This window comes from Trachemys scripta, chromosome 8 (assembly GCF_013100865.1).
Source record: "Trachemys scripta elegans isolate TJP31775 chromosome 8, CAS_Tse_1.0, whole genome shotgun sequence".
In the NCBI taxonomy this organism is placed as follows: domain Eukaryota; kingdom Metazoa; phylum Chordata; order Testudines; family Emydidae; genus Trachemys; species Trachemys scripta.
Window position 1 is genome coordinate 80,416,297 of NC_048305.1, and position 27,319 is coordinate 80,443,615.

Consider the following 27,319-nt stretch of genomic DNA (forward strand, 5'->3'; position numbering starts at 1 on the left):
GACAATAGAGGATACAAACAGACAGGGGCGGACAAGAAGTCAGCGTGAGAGGTGTGGTCTCAACACACGTGGCCTAAACATTGACAAGTTTTTTGTAGGTCTGGTGCCAAAGGAGAGTTTCGAGGAGAGATTTAAAGGTGGATAATGAGGTTGTTTTGTGGACATTTATGGGCTGCACCTCCCAACTGTGTGGGGCAGCATGGGAGAAGGCATAAAGGGGCATGTTTGAGAATTTAACTATTTAGTACTTAAAACTACTTGCTGCAATGTATAAAGAGCCTAATTCTGCTCTCACACCAGTGTGAACCAAGAGTTTTTTAATTGCAGGCAGTGAAGTTACGTCCGTGTAAAACTGGTGTTACTGAGGTCCAAATCAGGCCTAAAAACTCTTGTCCTTTTTGTGTGAAAGTCTGGTATCAATGGGCGTTTCACCACTGACTTGAGTGGGGACTGGCCTTTACCTTTTGTGTTTATCCCCATTGACTATTAAGCAGCCTGTTGAGGAATATTACCACCAAGCTATTTCATTACTGACACCTTTTTATTTTTTACATGACACTCTGTTGATGCAAAGCAGAAGACGGTCTAACTGGCATCGCGAGGCTTAGTTAACGTTTGCAATGCACTTTGAGATGAAAAAGTTTTATATAAGTGCTAAATATTATAATTACTTGTAATTATCACTTATATAGCATCTTCTATCTAAGAATTTCAAACCTTAATTGATTAAATTCACAGCACCCCTGCGAAATAGGTATGATTGGTATTATTATGCTCAACATACAGACAGGGAAACTGAGGCATCAAGTAGTTAAATGACTTTCCTATAGTCATGACATGAGCTAGTATCAGCTCTGGTACTGAAAACCAGATCTGCTGACTTCAAGTCTTGTCATCTCTGTCCCACTAGATCATGGTGTATTATTTTTCATAATAACTATTATTATTTTATTAATATTCATATATACAGAAAACACTGTGGGAGATTTGTACAGGTTAGAATGATCATAATTGTGAGCGAGCTCCTTCTCGCTGAGGCTGACACTTTCAACATCTGTGACTGTGTGTGAGGATTTATTGTTTGAAAGCATGGCTCCAAAGTTAGTGCTTTGGGAGCATTAAGTGTTAATGTTAATTAAATTTTCAATTACTTCATGGTTACCCTGTGTTACAAATAGTGTGATGTAGACAGCTGCTTTTTTAATACTTGGAACTATCGCACTATCACCCACCTTAACTACATTGCAGTCAGTGGAGTTGCTATTTTATAGACCATAGATCATTTGGAAGTCAACTCATTTCTACTATGTCCTTTGCTTTCTAACAAAGCAGTATTAGGATAGTTGCATTATAGAGGATATGGTCTGGCATGAATCTTTCAGCACTGAGGCTAGCTTAATACCAAAAATACAAACACACTGCACTCTGGAGCTGTAATGGAAAATACAGATTTCATGGATATCCCATTGTGCACTATTGTAAGAGAACTCACCAGATCACAAAGCCTGAAATAAATATGAGACATGAACCCGCCAGAACTCCAAGGGATGTGCTCGCATAAGCGTCATGCCCGACTCTCATTCTGACCAATGATGGTCAGTCTTTGGTTGCAGCTGCATGCTCCTTTCTCCCTCCCTTTCTGCAGCCAAGCTCATTCCCTCACACACCCTCTCACCATAATGAGATGTCTCAGCGTGGGCTGGATGCCAAGCCCTACTCCTCTTCCGTTTATGTTCACAACATACCCACAGAGATGTGAGATAAACATACTTTTGCTGGAACATTGCAATGTAACACTACTTTATTTCTTAGCATTCAGAACAGTGACACTCAAGAACCCAAAAACAAAAACACAGAGAGAGAGAAAACAGGCTTCTCCCTGAGGCAGTGAGGCACAATTCACCCCACCTTGCTTTAAATTGGCTTTTTCCAGACAGACTGGCTGCTGACTGACTCAGACAACCCAGACCACAGGGCTTCACTCAAAGCCCCCTAGTCTGTAAGCAGAATCAGGAAATCTCTCATGCTTAAAGTGATCGCTGGTCATTTAAACCAGTTTCCAGTATACCACGCTTCCGAGGCATCGTGCCAATGTTTGGAAGACTTTCCCTCTTCAGGCCTCCCCTTTCAAACTCAAGGAAGAAGAAAAAAGAATGTAATGGGTAAGTTATTGAGGCAAAAAGATCCTAAAAGAAAATGGACAGACACCCCTACAGAGCAAGAGACCTGCCCCAAGCAAATTCACCTGACCACAGTGGGAGCCGAGAGCCAATCAACAACTTTCTCAACCCCAATGGCAAAAGCAGCTTCTGAGCTGAGAGGGGAGCAGTGAACCACTCAATAACCTCCTGCTTCACAACAGTTCTGGTAATGGTTTTTCCCCCTATTCCACTGCAGTCAATGCACAAAAGCACATTATCCTGTTTTGTAGGGCTCTAAGCCAACAAGCAAATGTCCTTTCTGGGCTCATGTGTCCTGGATGGAGACTTGTCAAAGAGGATAATTTTCTTGTAATGTTTTTATTTATTTATTTTGAATTTTAAGTAAATAAGAAGCCTCTAGGCAGCCCTAATGCCTCATTAAACATAAAATAAAATCCCAGTAGCATTAATGCATTCCTTTAAACAGGAACCCAGCCAGCCACTTACAGAGACTCCTTACTGCCCCACAATCATCGTGCAACGCCAATACAGCCTAGCCAATCCAAAAACCCTCTCAGAGGTCTGTTGTAGTGCACCAGGAAAATCACCAAATTTGGACAATTTTGGACTGAGGAGCAAATTCCACAGTCCTAGAGCCCTCACAGAAAACACTCTGCCAGGCTCTTCTACTTGAACCACGTTGCAATGTGATTGCAAGATGCTGAACTGGTTCCAAACTTCTCCAAAATGTGGCGTGGTCAGAAATGGGATCTTTAGTCAGTCCTTGGTAGCAAGAAACCAGCATGGAAATTCAGATCTAGCTTTAGATCCAACTTTATTCAAAATTTGGTCATGTTCAGAATCAGGGATCTGGCCTGGGCTCATTTCTAATGAGTAATACTCATAAACACCCCTAAAAGCACAATTTAATATTAACCCTGAGTAGTTATAAATGCTGCCAAGCAGCTTAGCCACTGAACTTCCTAAAGTGCCAGGCTAAATGGCATAGGACTGAAATAGGGATACTGTGAGTGGAAGGCCAGGGATGATCTCAGGTGTGTTTCTCAACTCCAAAAGAGCTAAGGCAGGATCTCTACCTGGTGCAGCTGTTTTGTGAAACACTGATTTTATTGTCTGAATGGTTCTCTCAGCCATTCCAGTAGATTGTGGGCAACACCAGCCCATGACTAGAGGGTGTTGGGTCATTCACCAAAGTACACAAATATGTGTGTGTGTGTGTGTGTGTGTGTGTGTGAGAGAGAGAGAGAGAGAGAGAGACTAAATATGATTCTCCAACACAGCAAATCTATAACAGCCTGCTACTGATTTGCCGTGGTCATGAGTCCTATTTATTAGCAGGGCATTCAGCTGCTCCAGCATATGCACAGACTGAGCAATCACGGTCTGACGGGAAGAGCAGCGGTGGCAATTTTCAGGGGTGTTTGGGGTGCTGGATCCACTGCCACAGGCAGCGGTGACTGGCGAGTGCTGTAACATGTTGTGTTCCAGCTGATCTGTATAGACCCTGCCGATGCTCTCTAAAAGGTACCTACTTTGTGCAGATGTAATCCCATTTCAGACAAGACTCAGTGCTTAATTTGTACCAGGGCTGAGCCATGGCACTTCTAGGCTTGGCAGTTCATAGCTCTGGCACCTCTGGGATTGCTGCATCAGTTACGGATGTAAGAAAATTGCATGAGCCCTGGCAACCCTTTCATTACAAATGAAGCACCGACAGGACTCCATTAACATACTCTAGGTACTTTTCAGCGTGCACCAGTAGGGGACAGTTAGAAAGAAACATTTTACAATGCTCTACAGCAGGGGTTCTCAAACTACATTGCACTGTGACCTCCTTCTGACAACAAAAATTACTTCACGACCCCAGAAGGGGCTTCATCCCCAGGCAGGGGGCCTGTAACCTACCCTGCTGCCCAGGGTTGAAGCCCTTGGGCTTTGGCCCTGGGCGGTGGGACTCGGGCTTTGGCTTTGACTCCGGTCCCCAGCAACTCTAAACCAGCCCTGGTGACCCCATTAAAATGAGGTTGTGACCCACTTTGGGGTCCTGCCCCACAGTTTGAGAACCGCTGCTCTACAGTTTACATCCGTCCAGTCCAAGTGCAGATTAGTGGTGGGTTGCTAAAGGTGAGCAGTGTGTGGGTGTTGCTAGGGTGATTCCTAGCTGGGTATGGGCCTGGTGAGGGGAATTCTTAGTTGGAGAAACTGGTGGGTAGGTGCTCTAGGGGAAGTCCTTAGCAGCGTGTCCAGGAAGCATCAGGCGCTAGGACTGGCTTGGATGGTGGGCTGTCTCTGTCTCTCCCTCTCAGGCTCTGCTGGCTGGGGCAATGCCTGAAGCTCAGTGCTGCAGTGAAGGCAGCAGAGTTGCTGGTGGAGGCCTCACCAGGCAGGGCAGGAGAAGTCGGTGGCAGAGAGAGGGAACACAACAGAGGGCGAAGAGGAAGATCCTGGAAAGGAGGTCCAAGCCTGGAACTGGCCAAGGTATGTAAGGACTCGAGGTGGCGAGGCAGGGCAACTTTCCTTGGGCTGATCCTCCCATTCTCTCTGTTTGGGGATGGGGCTAGGGGTAGGCGTGCCATGGGGACAAGTGGGCATGGGTTTTTTCTGCTATGCTGCACTGGCCCCAAAGTTCACCAGCTGCCACTGTGTGTGGCTATCCAGGACTGGAGTGAGCAAGTTTCAGTCCCCAAGAGCTCTGAGTTACCCATTTCTCTGCTTGCAAATGGAACATGGTTACTCACTAACTCTTTAGGGATGCCATGTCTTGGAAATACAGCTCTCAGTTTAGCATTGAAAGAGTGTGCTGACTTGTCTTGCAGCTGCAGAACTTCTAGAAATTTGGAAAAGTAGTAGCTAGGAGTGTTTGCCGAAGTCAAAAATATCTGCAGCTGTCTTGTGCCATGGACCATCAGTAATCTCATGAGATCATAATGGGTCTTTTTGGTTTTTTGGCCTATATTTCTGACATGCTCTGCGTTATTCTGTGTGTTGGGTCAGACCTGGCTTAGCTCTTGCTTTTGTTCGCTGAACGCTTTGATGTGATTCATGTAAGCCGTTAAGCATGTCCTGCCATGTTGTTAATTAATTAACCTTGTTCTAATGAAACACTGTAGTGTCTTTCACAGCCCAATATGGCTGCCTGGCCAGCCCTCATGTACAACACTGTGTAAGGCGTGCATTACAGGACTTCTCTGCATCCTCCTTCAGTTTGGTTAACAAATCTCTGCTGAGTGTGGCGGTGATCTCAACTGCAGAGACAACCTTTTCTTCAGTGATGTCACCATCTGTAGTATGTTTCACTGTTTGATGATGTGTTACTCCTGAGCGATTCTGCACCAAAAAATTAAAAATTCTGCACACATTATTTTAAAATTCTGCATATTTTATGTGTCTAAATAACACTATATAATCATACCAGTTTCAAATATTATGGTAATTTATTTCAAAATACAGGCACAAAAAATCCCGCCCCCCCCCCTCCGCAGGAGTAGAGCGTTAAAGAAACCCCTACAACAACCCAGTTCCTGTTTCTCTGCCACCTCCACCCCCAGAGCCCAGCTGCAGGGCGCCCACCCAGCCCAGACATCTGCACCTCCTATGACCCCAGAGCCCAGCCATGGGGCTCTCCCCCCCCCGACCAGAGCCCAATAGCAATTGTTTCAGTGGAGCAGTCAAAGATGCTTCATCTAGGATGTAGTGTACAAGGAATCTGATCATCCCCAGGATCCTCTGTAGGAGGTTTCATGTTAGCTATGGCTTCAACCTAACTGTTATCTGGTGTGATTCCTTGTAATGAGGGACTGTGTCCCATGTCTTTGACTCCTTTTACCCTGAACTGGATTTTATCTGGGTTGAACTTGACATTCTCTCTTGAACCCTTGCCATCACTTTCTTCAGTGTCTGATCATGTTCTGCCTGAGTTGATGGCATCAACTTGATGCTGCTATGAGCATGTCAGTCACTATTATGTGGAAGCCTGCAATATCTCCAAATGTTTCATTATGTTTTTGTTGAAACACTTCACTAACTGACTTTATTCTAAAATATAGATTGAAAAAATTATAGCTGCCCTAGGGTGTACTGAAAGTGCTTAGTTCAGATGACTCCTTATCTAATGTTGTTTGCCAGTATCCATCTTTCTCAACTAGAATAGTTAACATGCTTTTACTAGGTAGTTGGTCCATATATATATATGATGCTTCCCATGGAACTTTCCTAGTCCCCAGAAAATTTGCGGGTATTGTGCAATCAATTCTTCTTTAGTGCTGGATGTGCAGCGTACCTATTCTGTGTATTAGGGTGTAGCCATGTGTAAGCTTCTCTGCCTAACCGTGGCATTGTAGATGCCTTAATGATGAAGAACTGGCCCTGGTATTGGCCTTGGTTGTTGCTGCTGTTAGGCTGATTTCTCCTTCAGAGTCTATGCTGGAACCACCATATACTGTGAGCACAACATCAGGCTGCTTTGTCTAGATGGGACCTGGTATCTTTTTTTCAAAAAATGATTTGGTAAAACTTTATCTTAGGTCTCTGTATCAAGCTTGAATTTCATAGGAACATTCCTTATATACAGTGCAGAGTACCATGGCTCTGCTGAGTGTACTCTACAATTTCTATTACCCTGTAACACTGTGTAGTGAGCAGAGGTGGCCTCCCTCCGGACCTGAGAAGGAGGGCCCTTTACCTTCCCCTGGTGGGTGGAGCCAGGAAGTGCAGGGATGGGACAGGAAGTATAAAGAGAACATAATCCCAACGATACATATAAAATGATGGAGTCTAAATGATGTTACCACTCAAGAAAGAGACATTGGAGTCATTGTGGATAGTTTTCTGAAAATATTCCCTCAATGTACAGTGGCAGTCAAAAAATGTTAGGAACCATTAGGAAAGAGATTGATAATAAGACAGAAAATATGTTTCCACCAGTTATAAATCCATAGTACACCTTACACCTTGAATACTGTGTGCAGCTCTGGCTGCCACATTTCAAAAAATATATATTAGAATTGGAAAAAATACAAAGGGGGCAACAATGTTTAGGGCCCTGGAACAGCTTCCCTATGAGGAGAGATTAAAAAGCCTGGGATTGTACAATTCAGAAAAGCGATGACTAAGGGAGTATATGATAGAGGTACTCTAAAATCATGAATGTTGTGGAGAAAGTGAATAAGGAAGTGTTATTTATCCCTTTACATAACACAAGAACTAGGGGTCACCAAATGAAATTAATAGGCAGCAAGTTTAAAACAAACAAAAGGAAGTACTTCTTTACATAACACACAGTCAACTTGTTACCATGGAATGTTGTGTAGGCCAAAAGTATAAGTGGATTCAAAAAATAATTCAATAAGTTAATGAAGGTTAGGTCCATCAATAGCTAGTAGCCAAGGTGGTCAGGGACACAACACCATGCTCTGGGTGTCCCTGAACCTATTATGGTCAGAAGCTGGGACTGGATGACAGGGGCTGGATCACTCAGTAAATTACTCTATTTTGTTCATTCCTTTTGCAGGGTCTGGCACCAGCCACTGCTAGAAGACAGGATACTGGGCTAGATGGACCATTGGTCTGGCCCAGTACGGCCATTGTTAAAGTCTTATTTACATCTACCTTTGAACTGGGCAGTGGGATTCCCAGCTTGCGTAGACGTCACTGCGCTAGCGCTGCTTGAGTTAGCTCACTAAAAACAGCAGTGCCTGGGTAGCAAGTCTGACTAGCTGTCTGAGTACGTATACCCCTCCCAGACTCCTTGGGTTTGTACCCAGGCAGCTAGCCCGAGTAACTGCACTGCCCATGCTACCCTGGCTACCCTGCTATTTTTAGCACACTAGCAAGCAGCGCTAGCACAGGTACATCTACACCCAGCTGAAGGTAGACATGGCCAGTGTGTCTCAGTATTCTGTATCTTCTGTTTGGTTCCTGCTGCTCTGCTGATTGCAGTTTCTTGTCTGTGTGTGGTAATTTGATGCACTGTGCTCCTGACAAAAACAACCGCTTCATGTGAAATGTGGTCACATCTGTCATCATGTCATGCTTTCTAGCATGGACAGGGAGCCGAGAGTGTCTTTCTTGTGAGTATACTACAGTCTCTATACTTTGGGAAGTGAGACCAGGGGTGTACAGTTTAACCCACAACTGTCTTTATAACAAGATGGCTCCTACAGACTCTGAGCATGCAGACCCTGAGTGCGCCTCTATCATGTGAGAGACCTCTTTCACTGGGAGGCCCTCCAGTGATTACACATGACTAATTTTAAAGAGAGAGGACTACACTATGTTACAGTGGGAGGAGCTGCTGCACCTTTTGCCTGACACAGAATAGAGCTGAACATCAGCTCCAAACAGGCTGGTGAGGAAAATGCAGCGAAGGCTGGCATAGGGGCCCATGGGATCTGTCAGTAGGGTACATTAGCCAAGAACCCCCCGACATAGGGAACATGGAGAGATCAGCTGCTGTTGCAGCCTGCCTGGAAAAAATTCTCTTATGTAGTGTCTCATATAAAGCCAGTTATTTTGTGTGGTGTCGGGAAGGAATTTTCCACTGGGTCAGATTGGCAGAGACCCTGCAGGCTTTTCACCTTTTCACCATGTGCAGCATGGAGCACAGGTCACTTGCAGGTTTGAAGCAGTATAAATGGTGGATTCTCTGTAACTTGACGTCTTTAAATCATGATTTGAGGACTTCATTATCTCAGCCCAAGATTATGGATCTATTACAGGAGTGGGTGGGTGAGGGTCTGTGGCCTGCAATGTGCACAAGGTCAGATTAGATGATCATGATGGTCCCTGCTGGCTTTATAGTCTATGAATCTAGGATGAATTACACCTTTCAAATCTATTCAGTTCAGATACAAACACTCTTAGTTCTGAAAGATAAGGCTGGCTTCTCTCTTGCTCTTTGTATAGAGTGAAATATTACTTTTTCTTATCAAGTATTTAATAGGAAGGGGAAAAACAGATTTGGGCTTAATGCTATCATTACGAATCAGAAGAAACCACTGATCAAGAAGCAACATCTACATTTTCTCAGACCTTATAAAAAAGAGAAAATTTGAGGAGCTAAAAATAATCCCCGCCATTCAATTATATCGGAAATTACACCAGGGACCCAAAAAACTTAATTTAGTAAAACTAAATCACCTGACTTGGCTAAGCTTGACAGCTCAATTTATGTAAAATTCAGTGAATTATTGCTCCATATTGAAATAAACTGTATTTTAGATTTGCTAAGAATAATAAATTAAATCTAGGCACTTTGACTGAAAACAAAAGGGAGAGACACTTGAAATGTGAAAATTACAGCCCTCTTGCTTATGGCTCAACTCCTGCTCCCCATACTCACAGAAGTAATCCCATTGACGTAATAATTCTGGCAGGGTGTTTAGAATCAGACATTCAAATATTAATAAGTCACCCATCAGATCAGAGTCTGTATGATCCAGCAATATTCCTGCTGGGATAAAACAGCTCCCCCGAATACTTCCCTTACTCTGCAATGCAGTTCAACCTGCCCACATGAGTGGAGAGAAACATTCTGACCTATGGGTTCAGCTACACTGCAGTATAAACCCTGGTCTGTGGGATCTGCACTTGTGGACTTGATGTTGCCAAGCCTGTGCCTGAATGTCCACATGGCATTGTAAGCCTGGATTTATAGTTGTTGGCCCCGGGGTCTCGCAATTGTGGTAATGCATCCATACTGCACTACACAGCCCTTCTGACTCAGGTCTGCGGCTTGGGCTGCATCACACTGCACCATGTTGAGGCTTGGACCTGAGTCACAGTGGGACTCGAGCTTGGACCCATCCCTGGGAGTGTGAGGGGGTCTATGGGGCAGGGCTGATGAGAGGAAGGGAAAGAGAGGGCAATTGTACTGGGGCCTCAAGCTCAGGTGCTGTCCCCCCAAGTCTGTAACTTCAGTGTAAATAAAGTGAAATGCAGGGGGTGAGGCCTCCAGTGAACGTGACGTTCTGGGGCCCCGTATTTCTCTTGGCTGGCTTGGACCTGGGTCCTGAGAGTTTACTAACCCAAGCCAGAAAGATTTTGTGTTAGGCCAATGTGAGGTTTGGGCTGAAACCTGCATCCCAGGTTTACAATACAGTATAGAGATACCCTAAGTTATTAACACCTCTTTCTCATAATAAATAGAGACAAAAAAAAGTTCATTACCTTTTTTTCCGGTCATAGCCGTTGTAACAATCAGGCAAGTTTAATATTGCTATGTTACTTTAGTATATGCACAAATAGTATATAAAATGAAACTTTTTTGTATGGTTACTAAGATAATGACAACCTTGTGACACTCTGCTTGTCTGGTGTTTTTGCACAATTCTTCTGAGCCATTATCAGTTAGATAAGCTTTTGTGCCTTATGTCAGGTCAGAATAACCAGGACAAAGTTATCACAAACATTACAGCACCAGAAACTTCCAGAAAATAAGGATCATCAACAATTTCCCTTATGAATTAAATATTTTGTTTTAAAACGATCCTTTAAAAAAAACACCTGTTTTGAAAGTTATTTTCAAAAGGTATAAATGGCTCGGGTGGAACGATCAGAGTGGGAATATGCCAACGATACCTTCAGTTCAGAATAAAAAGTCAACAGCATCAGAAAAAAAATGTTTGAGTAACTTGATAAAAAGTTGATAACTCAACAAAATTCACCCCAGCAGTGCCCACCAGTTAATAATTCTTCTTCTATAAAAGCAGCATGTTCCCCTGAGAGCTTCTTTCACCTTCATCATGAGGAGAATCATACTGGCACTGGTGTTCACTTTTGTGGGTAAGTTCCTTTCTTCCAATAATACTTGGCTGGGATGTTCAGAGGGGGCCTGAAGAGATTAGGCACCCAAATCTCGTTGACTTTCACGTGAGATGGAGCTGACCTCCCTTAGGCACCTTTTAAAGTCCTAGTCACAAGCTTTATTGGAGTTTTATGGATAAGTCAGTATATTAAATGTGAAGTCAAAATAGTTGTTTTCAGTGTCTCACATATCCATTTGATTTTTTTCCCCACAGGGAGTCAGAAATATGACATTGGTAAGTCTACTGCTCATTTTTAATTAATGAACCTAACTCTGCCATCATATGTACTGGTACATCTACCACTGACGTCTCCTGTTTTTCTGGTGGTAGAATTGGGCATGTGACTTTTTGTTGAGATGATGACGATGAACTATAATGTCACAAAAATGTTAGCACAAGTAGATATTTCAACTACTTTTTTTTATTAGAACCTGGTTTTAGTAACAGCAAGACCTACTTGTACAGCTATGAAGGCCTCATTCTGCATGGTCTGCAAGACAGAGGATTGGCAAGAGCTGGGCTGAGGCTGACATGCAAAGTAGAGATCAGTGGATTGTCACACAACTATCACATGCTGAAGGTAAATGACAATGTATATGAAGGAAAGCAAGCAAGCAAAGGAAGATGCATTGAATAGTAATGGAAGTTATAGTAATACATCCAGGCCTATGTAATGGACTGGCAGCTGGAGAACAATTAGAATCCTAGGACCCTGATCTTGGCAACATACAAAGGGCCTGTAAAGCTGGTGTAACCAGTCAGTTAAGGATTTCCCCCAGTACAGAGTCAGTGTGTTCAGCTATATACTCCCCCCTCCCAGTTCCAAGTGCAGGTGCTTAGCTAAGGAGGTGGCTGGGGAAAGAGGGCATGACTGAGTGTTGTAGTGCTGCTGTTTTCTTTGGCTGCCACAATGCAGAGCTATTGCAGACTGTTTCAAATTATAGCAGCACTAAGGCTGCTTTTAGTTGTGTTAGGAGCTGACTGGTCTCTGGGTGGCCCCAGGATGTGGTGGTGAAGGTGGTATAAAGTTTTCTTTGCCACCCACCAGGATTTTGTACCTAGCCAGATCTAAGAATTGGCCTCTAGCTGATCCTGTAAGTTGCTGAATGCCCCTGTCTCCTGATGGTTTTGCTGGAAGCTGAGGAGTTCAGAGCACTCAGCACTCCACAGCAGTAGGCACCCAAAAAGTTTTGAAGAACTCAGATTGCTTATGGAAAATTACAGATATGGGGTAGATCCTACTACCATAGAAGTCAAAAGCAAAATCCCCATTGATGTTAATGGAAGCAGGAGCAGGCACCAGATCTATAGATGCTTTTCAAAACAAAGTTATATAATTTGCTCGAAGGCTGTATTCACATAATTACCATAATGACTGAAAAATACCAGAGGCATTTGTTAAAATAACTGTCCTTGCAAATACTTTATCAGACAAACATGACGTTTTAAAAAGAAAGTTAATAAAAAATTCAAGAATGAAATAACCCCATTTTGTCATATTTTTTCCATAGCTTGAGAAAAGCTGAATGTTGTAGATAAAATGTCACACCTGGTTTTATTGTTTAGCTTAATTTTTATTCAGAACTGGAGAATTACAACAATAATATCCCAGCTCTAGGAGTGTTCCTATTCATTAGAAAAAATACATTCAATGGTTTAAAACATGGCAAGAGAAAAGGGGCTAAGCATCTAAGCAAATGGAAATAAGAGACAAATGTGGGGAAATATATATATATACACACACACACACACTGCCAGAATTTGGCCCAGAAGCTATTTTTCTTTGTTACATTTACTGTAACAAATGGATTTGTGCCACACCAATATAATTTATGATGTACCTCACTGAACGATAGGATAATGATGACACAAGGAAAGATCTGAATGGAAACAATATAATATCTGTTAGAAATATTTATTCACTTTGCTAAATTCTGATCACGGTTATACTGGAGACACCCAGCTGAACTCTTATGAGTTTCACTGGTGTAAAAGAAACCAAAAATTGACCCTAAATGTCTATTGTTTCTGTAGCCCTGTCTTTACATCACTGAGGGCAACGTGCAGGGATTCTGAATTACAGAATATTGAAGTAGGTTAAAATGACAAAGGGGCAGTCCACACTTATCAGCAGTCACTAATCAAGGCTTAGAATAAAATCAGAATTATATATAGGAGATGTCCTGTTTTTACAGTCCTCTTGCCCCCACATCTCTAGATTACAAGCAAGTACTTGTAAAATTAAACACCTTTTATAGGCTGCTAGCACTATAATTGGTTCACATCTCCAGAGGGAAGGGCATAATATCTGTGCTGGTGGGAACCAGAGATCCTTCCTCCTCCCCTATTAAAAACAATGGTCCTCTCATTCTCCTAACCAATGTTTTTGTGCTGCAGTGGCCAGCAGCCATAATTCTAAACATTTGTATATGGAGGCACACATAAGCAGTGTTTCGGCTGCGCTTCCCAGAACACTTTGTGTGAAAGCTGACTGAAGCTTTGGGGATAGGGAAGGTATTTCCCTCCCCAGCAGATAGTCTGTGTAATCAGGGTTTTCACTCTCCACTTGAACATTCAGATGGCACTACCAGGTTTGTGGGACTAATGAAGGTTGCATGATTTGTTTTATTCTGTCAGAACTTTGGGTAGGCAGAAATCCTTTGTGGAAATTGTGTCTTGACAGCCTCATCCCAGACCCAAATACAGGAAAGGAAAGGAGATAATTTTATGCAATGTTTGGACAAGTGGCTTTGTGATGGAGCTCAGATTCTTCTCTTAGGGAAATATTTTTAACTGACAAAAATTTTGACAGGTGTGATGTCTGTATTTTGTTCTCAGATCCTATCTCCACAGCTGGATGAATACAATGGAATCTGGCCCAGAGATCCATTCACTCGATCTTCCAAACTCATCCAGACAATTTCATCATGCCTCACCCAACTCTTTAAGTTTGAATACAACAGAGGGCAGATTGGGAACATTTATGCCCCCAAAGATACTCCTGTCACATGTGTTAACCTAGTGAGAGGGATTCTGAACATGTTGCAGATAACTGTCAAAAAGTCACAGAATGCATATGACTTGCAAGAGGTTTGTTTTTCCTTCCTAATTCTACTTTGCCATGAGAACAAACATTCATTTTTTATTATAATTTTATTATATATTTTGGTTCAGATACAGTTTCCAGGAAGGTTACTTGTTCACCTGCTCCTTGTCCTGGAATTAAAGTCTGTTTCAAATGAGAAATGCAATTAAGCTCTATCAATCTCTATAGGCCGGGATTGGAGGTGTCTGCCATACAAGGTACATTATCCAGGAAGACAAGAAGAGTAACCGAGTCACAGTATTCAAAACCAAAGACCTCAACAACTGCCAGGATAAAGTGCTGAAGAACATTGGAATGGCTTACATCCGCCCTTGTGCTACTTGCCCACTGGTATGGAACATATAAACCTATAATGCCAAATTAACTGCAGGCGTATACACATATCACTGAACTGATTTAAACAGAGATGGAGAATACTCATTTCAATGGTGAATTTGGCCCATTCATAATATAGCTGGAGTTAAACAATGGTCTGTTCTCATTTACTATGAGTTCTTTGCCCTTTTAGAAAGAAAAGATCATAAAAGGAACAGCTGCATTCACCTACAAAATGAAATACACAGATGCTGGCACCCTGATCACACAAGCTGTGTCCCAGCAGGTCTATCAGATCTCCCCTTTCAGTGAGCCTGCTGGTGTTGCTGTCACGGAAGCAAGGTAGGCCTCAGCCATTACACTGTAAATGAGTATAATGATCAGAACTGGGAGAATACATTTAAAATACATTCACCAAGACTTTGGGAATAAAACAAAAATGCTGCAACTGGATGGTTCTTTTGTTAGTTTTTGGCATTCAGAGGAGTGATCTGGCCTTACGTGTCTCTACCTGTATCTAAGTTTCTTCTCTGTAATTAATGCAGCCCAAATTGCTGTTCGTGGCATTTCACTTTTGCATAGGGTACGTGCCAGAGGTCAGTAAAATGAAATATCTGAGAAATGTAAATATCAGTAAGATGCTGTTAATACTAATGTCGCCTCAGTTTGCCTTGTTAAAATGATAGAGAAGCTGTGAGATTTAAATCTAAACTTTTTACTGTAAAAATGTTCATGTTGTTGCAAGTTTCATACACGCTCATATTGTACACTTGATATTTTTAGCCAGAGATCTCCATGTGTTTACAAACTTCAGTTAAGCCTCCCAACACCCCGATGGCTTATATAAATAACCAACATGGAGTGACTTGTTAATATTCTTACTGAACAGTTTGTGAACAATCTGCAAATGTAAAATGATAACCTCAAGAAATTTCAATGATTTTGAATAATGAATAAATTTGAGAATTTTCTGATCCATTTGCAGACAATGTGAAATTATTGTTGGAAGTCTTTCATTCAGCTATAATATCCACTGGATTTAGCTTAGACAAATGGAGCACCCAAAGTAAAATGTTATGCTACATTTCACTCTTTTCCTTGCAGGCAAGAACTCACTTTGAGTGATATTAAAAACAGTCAAGCAAGCCCATCAGAAATTCAGTTGCAAAACTATGGAAGTCTTCGTTACGATTTTGCAAGAGAACTACTCCAGATGCCAATTCATCTAATAAAGATGAAAAATCCTAAATCACAGGTATGAGATGCTTAATATTTTAGGCTCTTTCATTATTTATAAAGCTAATGGAAGATCAGCAAATTATTTCAGACACTTAAGATATCTTGTAATCCCTTCTGCCTTCTGTTTTTGTATCAGATAGTAGAAATACTGCAACAATTAATTCAGCATAATCAACAAGGGTACAATAGAGAAGCTCCAGCCAAATTCTTAGAACTTATCCAGCTTTGCCGTGTGGCAACGCCTGAAAACCTTGAGTCTCTTTGGAAACAATGTGCTGATAAACCTCAATATAGGTAATTGACTGTATCACTCTCAAGCAACATTTCAGAGAAATTCTGACAATGAAAATAATGGATGCCTCCTCTTGTTTACAGGCGCTGGTTATTGAGCGCAATCTGTGCAGCGGGAACTACTGAGACATTCATGTTCCTTAAGCAAAAAATTCATAATGAGGACCTCAGCTATTTGGAATCAGCTCTGACTATCGCTCTCGCCTTCCATTTATCCAAAGCTGATGATCACACTTTACAAGCTGTAGCAGTGAGTACAATACATAGGATCATTCCTCATTCTGTTGTCTTGTAATTCTTCTACTAGAGAGACAAGGTGGGGGGGGGGAGGGGTTAATATATTTTACTGGACTATCTTCTGTTGGTGAAAGAGACAAGCTTTCAAACGACACAGAGCTGCTCTTCGGGTGTAGGACAGGTACTCAGGGCAAGTCTACACTTAAAATGCTGCACTGGCACAGCTGCATGAGTGCAGCTGTAGTGCTTTAATGAAGACGCTCTACGCTGATGGGAGAAAGCTCTCCCATCGGTGTAGTTAATCCCCCACGAGAGATAGTAGCTATGTCGGCAGGAAAAGCCCCCCCACCGACATAGAACTGTCTGTGCTGACACTTAGGTTGGTATAACTACATCAGTCAGGAGTGGGGATTTTTCACATCCCTGAGGCCTGGTCTACACTAGGGGGGGATCGATCTAAGATACGCAACTTCACCTACGAGAATAGCGTAGCTGAAGTCGACGTATTTTAGATCAACTTAGAATCACTTACTTCGCATCCTCACGGTGCAGGATTGATGGCCACCACTCCCCTGTCGACTTCACTTCCACCTCTCGCCATGGTGGAGTTTCGGAGTCGACGGCAGAGCAATCGGGGATCGATTTATCCACGTCTACACTAGACGCGATATATTGATCTCCGCTAGATTTACCCTGACGTACCCTGAGAGATGTAGTTATACTGAAGTAATGCTGCAGTGTAGATCTGCCCTTATTGTCATGCTAAACACAGGGTGGAACAGATTGTTTACCAGAAGTAGTTACATTCTAAGAGACTATTCAAAGTGAAGCGTCCAGTTAACATCACTGCAGCCATAGGATAGCAACATTATGAATTTAAGCTCCCAGGCTTGTCTTTTGAAGGTGTTGTGCAGGTTTCCTTTGAGGACGAGAACTGAGGGGTCAGATATGGAGTGATCATTTTGTGAAAAGTGTTCACCCACCCCGATATGGTGTTTTTATCTTTAAACATTTTTCTGTTTGAGTTCATTTGAGAATGTAGTGATTGTCTAGTTTCACCCACATAGTTGTACTGGGGCATTTAGTGCATTGGATGAGATACACCACATGTTGTGACAGGCATGTGTAAGACCCATTGATCTTGAAAGATGTGTTGTGGGTTTTTTTATCATTATAGAAGTGGAGATACATCTGCAGGTTTTGCATCTGTTATGGCAGGGTCTGGTGCCGCTTTAGTTGGTAGGACCTGATATATATGGAGCTTGCTTCTGATGATGAGCTTGGAGAGACCGGGCAGTTGTTTGAAGGCCAGAAGAGGGGGCCTGGGAAAGATTTCTTTCCAGATGTGGTCCCCATCGAGTCTGGATTGTAATTGTTGCGTGATACCCTGTATGGGCCCCAGAACGGGGCGGCAGGAAACAACTAGGTTTGCACAGTCAAAGCAGGTGTTTTTTCTGTATTGAAGCAGATTCTCTTGGTGTATTTGGCCTGTTCCATGAAGTGATCTACTTCTCTGGGGGAGTGTCCTTGTTTGGTGAAGGCGATTTTAAGTGTGTTAAGGTGTACATCCTGGACTTTCCTCTTAGAGCATATTCTGTGGTATCTGAGTCCCTGGTTGTAGATAACAGATTTCTTGGTGTGTTTGGGGTGGTTACTGGATCTGTGAATGTAGGTGTGGTGATCCGTGGGTTTCTTGTATATAGTTCTCTATAGGATTCCATTGTTGAAGCTGATCGTGGTGTCCAGGATATTGGCGTGTGGTGTAGTGTCCATGTGGTGGGTCCTCCTTCTACTAGTAGGCCACAATCCACTTTTATTAGTGAATTTACACAGTGATATGTGGTGGATATGACATATTTCCTCTTTAAAGCAGTTCACTGTAAAGTTATGGGTAATTAGAAAAATGTTGATATTTTGATGAAATTTTTCAATCATTGAAAATGTTTAAACACCTTGGATATTTGATGATAGCTGGTCAAATCCCCCCAAAAATCTATGACAATTTTTATCATTTTTTTCGGCCAAAAATAGAAATGTGGACAATTTAGACCCACTCTGATCATTAATGTGTGAGAAAAATTAGTTACCGTCAGTAATATCACAGCAACTTCAAATCCTGGTCATATGTCTGAAATTGTTACAAGTCTGATTTCTTTTTACTGAAAATACCTGGGAAAATCCAAGATAGTTTCTGGTTTGTTCTAATAGGTAAGGTGAACATTCAACTAAATATGATTTTTACTGGATACCAATATTAAGATGTGCTGCTTCTTACTTCTGCAGGATCTAGTGACCAGCTTCCGAATTCAGAGAGCTCCTATGCTTCGCAAGCTTGCTTACCTGGCATATGGTTCCATGATAAACAGATATTGTTCTGTGTCATCATCTTGTCCTAATAAAATTCTTCAGGTGAGTGGGTTTTATTTCAGATTTTTTAATACCTGAAGAAATTTCAGAAACTGCCTCTAGGTTAGTTCCCACCTAGTTGAGTGTAAATCAGGACAATGGAGGTTTAAATTCCATCATTTGCAGCTGTGATCAACTGCAAAATCACAAACAAAATTAGAAGGTGAGTGGAAGCTCTTTGAAAAACCTTAACCGTTCAGAATTTTGAATGCAAGTGGTGATAGTCCATAAGGAAAATGGATTCTCTAAACAAGCTGAAATTGAATTTACAATGAGTGGCAACTTGTAGGATTATAAGAAGAGTACTATGGTATATGTTCCTGTACATGCTACTACATTGTTACCATTACTCCTCAATGCCACTATAAATGAAGCTCCAGACATATCCCAAGTCATGCTCCTAAAATGACCATCTTAAGAAGAAACTTCCTGATTGTACACTGTCCCCAGGTCTTCTCTGATCATTGTCTTCAGACTATGGAGGTCTATTCCTATGTTCATAAGTACCAGAGTACTGAGATGGATGGTCTGTTGACATCAGAATGTGTTTAAACCTTGAAAACCGGCACAAAAGGGCTAAACAAAGGAAAGCCTGTACAAAAGTAATCTGTCCTTGTCATATGGGTCAATCCTACCCAATGAATCTGGGAAGCAGAAAACATTCAGATGAAGTTATGAGACTATAGGGGAACACATTTAGCAGTGCCTAATGGAGATTGCCAGGGGTGTTGGCAATACTGAAGTTGGTGCCTATTTTATGGGGCTCTGGAAGCTGCATTAGAATCACTGAGAGAGTCACCCTCTCTGTGAATTCCCCCAGGACTCAAGGGCCAGGCTGGTGTGGGGAGATGCAATTTGCAACTCCCTGGGCGGGTGAACAGGGATGAACCTGGCCCAGCTATAACGCAGGGAAAGTTACACTAGTCAGTGAGTGCTCCTTGCTGTTTTCTATATTTGGCACTATGGTAATGAGAGCCTGGGAGTGAAATGTGCAAGGTTCAGCTCAAAGAAGAAAGCAAAGTCTTGGAGTGAAAGGCTTTTTATTCCCTGTGGGCAAGGATGGCAGTGTGTACATGCAAGATTATTATCTGAATTAACAAAGCTACACATTCTTGCTTCGTTTGCAGCCCCTCCACGACCTTGCAGCCGAGGCAATCAGCAAGAACCATGAAGATGACATGGCCTTGGCTCTGAAAGCCATTGGCAATGCAGGAGAACCAGCCAGTATCAAGCGCATCCTGAAGTTCTTGCCAATATTTTCACCTGCCGCGATGGCTTTTCCAGTTAGAATTTATATTGATGCTGTTTTGGCCTTGAGAAAAATAGCCAGGAAAGACCCTGCAAAAGTAAGTGAAACTATTGTTTAAACAAACTCATCGGACATAAAGAATACAGGATGTAATGCAGGTCAAGTCAGTGACACACTGTTTGTGAACTCAGTGTGTAATATCAGATACCCAAGGCCAGATTCTCAGCATAGCTCCATTGACTTCAGTGAAACTACACTGATTTACCCCAACTGAGAATCTGGTTTGCATTGTTTAATATTGTACCTCCTAGACCTGTAATGCTGCTTATGTACACAATTAAAGACCGCTCCCTCTGACCTTGGTCTCATTGAAATCAAGAAGAGTTTGGCCATTGACTGCAGTGGAAATAAGTTTGAGCCCAAAATAATTTGCGACCGATACACCATATTGTGGGTATACGAGACTTTAAAATTAAGACAAGAAATGGTCTTATTTTAATTCAGAAGGAGTAAAATATTGTTAAATCATTTTAACATGGCTCATGACATGGGTTCTCAAAAATGGTTCCATTCACCAGGTTTGTTGATTGTTTTGTCTCTAGCACTGCTAGGAAATGCACTAGGGGTAGATTCCCAGCTGGTGTGAAGTTGCATAGGCCCACTGACACCAATGGGCCTATCTACAGCAATTTATACAGCTGAGGATCTGCCCTTAGCTCTTCACATATATGTGGCTGGACATAAATAATAGATTAATGCATAAGCTGAAAGTTGATCAATGTGAGGATAAATAAAAAAATCAAATAAAAGTGTATAATCAGTATTACAGGCATTCCTGATTGTGTGGTTGCTGTGCACTCAAAGCTCACACTGATATCAGTGGGAATTTTAAGTAGAAAAGGACTGCGGGATCTCATTCTAAAAAGTAAAACTATAAAAATGTAATGAGGATAGGCACTTTCTTGTTTTTTAGGATTTTTTATGAGAATTATAAACTGCAGATGAAAAAGAATACTGTTTCCTATACCATATGTTGTGATCTTTTATGAACTTAAATAATACAGGGGAGAGAGAGTGTGTGTTAATCCACTGTCTATGTGTCTGTCTGTGCTTTTATACCATGCTCATTACTGTGGTATCTAAGTGACTACAATCTATGTACGGAAGTCCCACCGATAGCAAGTAGTGTAAGCAATGGTGAATACAAATTACTTTGATTCTTCCCTAATTGCACACACTATACTCTCCCTGATGTCATTGGGAATTAGGTCATCCTAAATTGCAAGACTGGGCATATTATTAATGGCAATTCCCCCCCACTTCTGTTCATTGTGTCCCAACAATACTTATCTTTGTGCATCAGTGCCTACGTTGCAAAGACGGGCATACTTTCAGTTTTATTCTCCCTCAATATGTGTGGGTGACTCACCAGTGCAAACTGCATTATTTTAAAAGGAGAATACACCCTAAGAAGTTATCAGGATCTGGAAATGTGTTTTTTTTTCCCCTCCAGGTACGGGAAATTCTTCTCCAGATCTTTGTGGACCATTCACTTGCTCCTACTGTCCGAATGATGGCTTGTGTTGTCATCTTTGAAACTAAGCCTGCTCTTCCTCTCGTAACAACTATGGCCAATGCTCTGCTAACGGAGAGCAGTTTGCAGGTTGCCAGTTTCACATATTCCCATATGAAGGTTTTGGCAATAAGCAGGATCCCACAGCTCTATAATGTGTAAGTAAAAAGAGAAGTAAAACTTTCCATTGTAAGTAGTGATTTCCATTACAATTTTCTAAGTATAAATGCAAAGTGAATTCAGTTATTATGGAGCATTATTATTCATTTCACTTAGATCTGCTGCTTGCAACATTGCCCTTAAACTACTGAGCCCAAGACTTGACAGGCTGAGCTATCGGTACAGCAAGGTTATTCACGTTGGTGGTTATTACCGTGAGTACCAGATATGCTGTGGAACTGCTTTGGCTAATACTATATTCTTAGAAAATTCCCATAGAAAAGCTATGAAATGCCATGAATTTTAACTGAAATCCTGCCATTGGCAGTGGGATTTGTCCATTCCTGGAGTAGGAAAAAGTAAATTGCAGATGTCTCAGGATCTATGGAGAATGCTATGGATCTCTAGACTTCAGCTATGGACTGAGGTATTTGTGTAGAGACCCAATATTCCTCAGACCTGCCGCCTCACCTCCCAGAATGGACATGATTCCAAATTCTCCCCTCAGAGAGACTTTGTATATGAAGATTGGGCAACCCATAGAAATCAATGCTGACAGACTCATTTACATGATTACACACATATGGTGACTATACCTTATGTGCACAAGATATCATTGGACACCATAGTGAAAACCAAATCTCTGCTGTATTTTGATTTCTACTATAGCGGAATATAGAGCTGGCGCAATTGGAAGAGTTTATCTCATGAACAGTCCAAGCAGTATGTTGCCATCTGCGATAATTATGAAACTGAGAGGTTACTATGCGAATACCGCAACTGATTTTGTCGAGGTAAATATTACATTTAGAACAACAATCAGACCTATACAAATATTTCTCATGGAAGCCTTCTGGATGGACTGCAGCATTTCACCACAGCCTTGAATAGGGGCTGGTGCAGAGGGAAGGAGTCTGATTGCAATTGTCCTTGGCCTTCTTGGCCTATAGACTCTGATGAGAGAGGCTATGAAAGCATTCAGTATGGAATAAAATGTAACAAAAGTAAAGGAAATCTCAGAAGGCTCACTGAATATCTGTCTGTAAACCTGAACCATAACTGCCTATCATATATATGTGTAAAGGTTATACTAGGGATTTCCCGCTACTCGCTGAGCCAGATCCATTACTAGATACACAGATGTAATTTTATTGACTTTAATGGAGTCACGACTGCACATGACAGTGGTTGAATCTGGTGCTCCATATTTTCTCTCTCCATCATTAATAGTTTTCTCATGGCTTTCACCTAGTAAAGACTAATTTTTGATATTCCTTCACTCTCTCTGTTTTAATTGTGTCATAGTCTGGTCTGCCTGATTTTATTTGTTTTGCATAGGTGGCTCTCCAATCACAAGGCCTAACAGAGCTCGTCAGGAAACAGAACATCCCCTTTGCTGAATATGACACATACAAAAAATTGAAGGTGCTTGGGAAAACGGTATGTGTATTCTTTCTTCACATCTGTTTGAAATATATTACTGGAATGCCTGGTACTGCATTTCTTACCCAGCCAAAACTCCCACGGAAGTCTCAGTGAATGAGGAGTACTTGAGTAAGCCACAAATGACATATCTAGCCATACACTGCAAGCTCTTTTGGGATAGGCACCATCTTTTCGCTGTATATGTGTCAGTGCCTATCACAAGGGTGCCTTGATCCTAATTGGGGCCAGTGCAGATGATGATGATGGTAATAATTAATACAAAAATTAAAGTGCATGTTAAAATACAATATATCAATTTTCTTTTAAAAAATGATTGCTGTATAGGATTTTTTACTTTATGATGTAGCCCACTGTTTACCACGGTCTTTACCCAGGTGCTACATGGGCAAATTCACAGTGAGGTCAATGGTAGTTTTGCCTGAATAATCCTAGTAACATCCTCAGGATTTGACCCAGTATTTGTTAATACAGTCCTATATATTAAGCAACATTTTTTCTCTAGCTTCTGGGATGGAAGGAACTGCCTCCTGAAAACCCACTCATATCAGCCTATGTAAAAGTATTTGGCCATGAGCTCGCCTTTGCTGATGTCAACAAGGAGCTCATTCAACAGACAGTGAAGGTATTGATTGCTCCTATTTTTCTGTTTTGTCTGAGGGGCTTCACAGTTTCCTCCCTGCCCTTCTGCTCCCTCCACTTAACCTTCTGGATCTTTGTCCCTTTGTAGGCTCTGACTGAATCATCAGATAGGCACATGTTAGTGAAGAACGTGATCAATCAAATCCAAAGAGGCATTGCAGGACAATGGACACTGGCAATATTGGCAGGAGAAGTTCGGCACATTGTCCCTACCTGTGTTGGCCTGCCACTAGAACTCAGTTTATATAGTACTGGTCTGATACATGCTGCAGCCAACGGTGAGTTTTGAAAAGCATCATTTAATGTTTTCACCTCAACACATAGGAATTTCAGAGTTCTAATTCCTGGTCTAACATTAAATCCCTCTGTAGTCTTGGCATATCGCCTACCTTCTTTGTCTCAGGTTCCCGATTTCTAATATGGAGGTAGTAATACATCATTACATCATACGTGGTGTGAGAATTAATTAGCTGGGTATAAATGCTGCTCTTGCATACAGGTGTATAACTCCTGATTCATTTTAGTGGGCACTACAAGGGCAAAACTGGGCCCTTCTTAATTCTGTAAAGTGTTTTGAAGATGAAATGGTGCTACCTAAGTGCTAATTATTATTATTTTAGCAAAACTGTCAATTTGGAACTCTTAATTTATTGTTTTGCCTTTGCTATAATTCTTTTCTATCTCTTACAGTTGGTGTAAATATGTCCCCCTCTTTATCTGGCAGTTTTAAACCTTTGCAGTTCTTTGATGCCAATGTGCAACTTCATGCTGATATCAACCCAAGGTGAGGAAAACTAGGATATATATGTATATAAATATGATGGTATGGTATAATTTTATTGGCAGGGATTTGGGATAGCTGAATTATTCACGAGGGTGAAGCCATGTGTAAGTTATATAGGTCAATCCAAATAGGTGCTGTTAAATCTTTTATTCCATACTACATCATGTTCTATACTTGCCACATACATTACAAAGCATTAAAAAAAAATATCCTGGAATTATGGTTTTTTGTGCCTACACTGCTGGGTGACTTAGTCATCATTAATCCAGTTGTACAGGCCTCAGAGAGAACCATATAAATATCTCTAAACAAGACATAAAATAGCTTTTCTATGCCTAAAAAATGTCATGTTATCCCAGACCTTGCAGTGCTATCAGTGTGTGCTGGATCCAAATTGGGATTCTACCACTTCCCATAAAGCTTCTATTTCTGCCCCTTCAGGGATGAGTGATATCAGATGTAAAGTCATGGCATTTTACATAGAAAAAAAGCTGCTACTGGTGCAGCACTAAATATGGTCATCCTGGGCCTCAGGCTAGTGTAATTTTTTTTGCGGGGGAGGGGAGTGGGAGGGGAGAAGAAATATTTTTGGAGCTAGTTGATTTTTTAAAAATAGCAGCTGTTTGAAAGAGCTCAGGGTTTTCTAATATTAGAATAAGAACTGGGGTGATGGATTAGAAGTGAAGAGGGCAGGTGAGGAGGTCTAACAGTCCATGTTAAATTCATTTATCACATGACTCTGCAATTCGTCACATGGATCTCACCTCCACATATGTGGTATATCTCTTTGTCTGGCAATAGATTGATTGACATTTTTCCTCTTATAGCAGCAAACTCTGATTTCCAACAAAGATATTTATATACAGGGAATTCTACATTTCAAAGTGTGCTTTCTAAGTATATATTTATCAATGTATATGGTTATGCATGTTTGTATTTTCCCTCTCTTTCAGCATATACTCGCATACAGTGGCAATGATGGGAATCAATACACAGTACTTTCAGAGTGGTCTTGAATTTCATGCCAAGTTCCATGCCAACATCCCAATGAAATTTTATGCCAAAATAAACATGAAAGATAAAAGTTTGAAGTTTGAAACAACTCCGTGCCACCAGGAAACTGAGCTAGTGACTGCAAGGTACAGCAGTTATATTTACTTTGTTTACTTTCAAATAGGGTGACCAGATGTCCCGATTTTATAGGACCAGTCCCGATATTTGGGGCTTTTTTTAATATGGGCTCCTATTATGCCTCACCCCCGTCCTGATTTTTCACACTTGCTGTCTAGTCACCCTAGTTTTAACTCTTCTGTACAACTGATGGTGAATTACCTATTATAAAATGTTAAAGACACAGCTTTTTGCTAAGACTTTGCTGTAGTAGGATAGTTATAGAATGCTAAATATTTTCTTTTGTTCACCATGTTCAGGATGTATTTTTTTGTATTTCACTTTACTGGCAATTTCAGTTCTCTGTCATTTAATGGTCCTCATCCTGAAGTCCTGACTCAGGCAATGAAGCCATTGAGGATTTTGCCTAAGTAAGGACTACAGAATCAGGCCCAGTGCACTTCTGGTGGTTAAATACAAGTTAACTCGTAGAGTAATTGCCATTAGTGCACTTCTAAATGCCCCTGCCTTTATAATCCTTTGTTTGGCTCATACAGAGCTGAACTACTCTAACATTTTATTTAGTTAATAATTGTTATGCGCTCATGCTGTTAGCATCTAGAAATATGAAACTGATTAAATGGGACTGTCCACATTAAGCAACATACTGTATCGACGCTAATTAACTATACATAGCCCACTGCAGAGCCATTGTTCATAACATGATGTGTCTTGAACTGTACTCAGCAGGGCAGTAAATTTAAGTTCTGGAGGGCCACTTGAGAGAAGGAGTTCCATAGGTGGGACCTAGACTGAAAGTGCTCTACCTCCAATCCTCAAGTCATCACAGCTACAGAATGTCCTCAGAACACATCAGTTCATCTCAGCAGTTTTGGTGGGACTTAGGGAGAGAGACAATCTCTAAAAGAGCCAGATCGAAATCATGTAGGGCTTTGCAGGATAGAACCCACACCTGAGTTCAACCAGAAGCAGATGGGGAGCCGGGCAGTACATGGAGAACAGTTGTAGTTTGCATTTCACTAAGTAGATGAAGGGCAGCGTCAATGACAGCTCCATTTAGAATGTATTGCAGTTGTCCAATCTGGACATGACAAAGGCAGTATCTGTGGCAAGGAGAGGTCATAGATTACCTTTATTATCCACAGATAAAACAAAGTACTCTGAGCCACTATGGTTACATGGGAATCCAACAGTAACAGAGAGCCCCCAACAACCTCAAGGTTGTGAATGTCTTTTGAAAGGGATGAGTAGACTCCACCAAGAAACAGAGCAGTCAAAACCCTTGTTATTTCTTCAGATTGCTTTCTTCTGCCAACTAACATCACCTCTATCTCTTCTGGATTAAAAATAGGAGGCCTGTGAAAAATCAGAATAAAGTATATTATCGATAGAGCCATTTACAAGTAGTGTATTGTGCCTATCCCCACAGGACAAAAGTTTATGCTATTTCAAGAAATGTGGAAGAGATAACTTCAGCAAAGAGATCTTCAGTTCTACCAGAAGAAGCTGTATCGGATGTCTCCGAGCAACGTTTTAAATCACCAGAAAGGACTTCAATAAATGGTGCCATGACGGTAATTAACACTCCTGTATTTGTATATTATAGATAGATGGATAGATAGATAATAGATGGATAGATAATGGATAGGTTGATAGATGGATGGATAGATGGATGGATAGTTAATAGATAGATGGATGGATAGATAATGAATAGATGGATGAACAGATAGATAAATAATGGATCTGATTTTCAGAAGTGCTGAGCTCCCATAACTCCT

At 41.4% G+C, this 27,319-nt stretch overlaps 1 protein-coding gene across 1 annotated transcript in view; it reads left to right on the plus strand.

The window, feature by feature from the left end:
• Positions 1 to 10,903: 10,903 nt before the first annotated feature.
• LOC117881769 (vitellogenin-2-like) overlaps positions 10,904 to 27,319 on the plus strand; it is a 35,963-nt gene continuing 19,547 nt past the window's right edge. Inside the window, exons 1-20 of the mRNA XM_034779430.1 lie at positions 10,904 to 10,943; positions 11,180 to 11,200; positions 11,395 to 11,546; positions 13,805 to 14,056; positions 14,241 to 14,402; positions 14,581 to 14,729; positions 15,492 to 15,642; positions 15,763 to 15,920; positions 16,002 to 16,167; positions 18,438 to 18,563; positions 19,688 to 19,906; positions 21,323 to 21,540; positions 21,659 to 21,756; positions 22,211 to 22,335; positions 22,880 to 22,981; positions 23,490 to 23,609; positions 23,715 to 23,904; positions 24,317 to 24,410; positions 25,364 to 25,549; positions 26,971 to 27,115. Of these exons, the coding sequence (XP_034635321.1) occupies positions 10,904 to 10,943; positions 11,180 to 11,200; positions 11,395 to 11,546; positions 13,805 to 14,056; positions 14,241 to 14,402; positions 14,581 to 14,729; positions 15,492 to 15,642; positions 15,763 to 15,920; positions 16,002 to 16,167; positions 18,438 to 18,563; positions 19,688 to 19,906; positions 21,323 to 21,540; positions 21,659 to 21,756; positions 22,211 to 22,335; positions 22,880 to 22,981; positions 23,490 to 23,609; positions 23,715 to 23,904; positions 24,317 to 24,410; positions 25,364 to 25,549; positions 26,971 to 27,115 (2,874 nt within the window). The remainder of the gene's footprint in view (positions 10,944 to 11,179; positions 11,201 to 11,394; positions 11,547 to 13,804; positions 14,057 to 14,240; positions 14,403 to 14,580; positions 14,730 to 15,491; positions 15,643 to 15,762; positions 15,921 to 16,001; positions 16,168 to 18,437; positions 18,564 to 19,687; positions 19,907 to 21,322; positions 21,541 to 21,658; positions 21,757 to 22,210; positions 22,336 to 22,879; positions 22,982 to 23,489; positions 23,610 to 23,714; positions 23,905 to 24,316; positions 24,411 to 25,363; positions 25,550 to 26,970; positions 27,116 to 27,319) is intronic.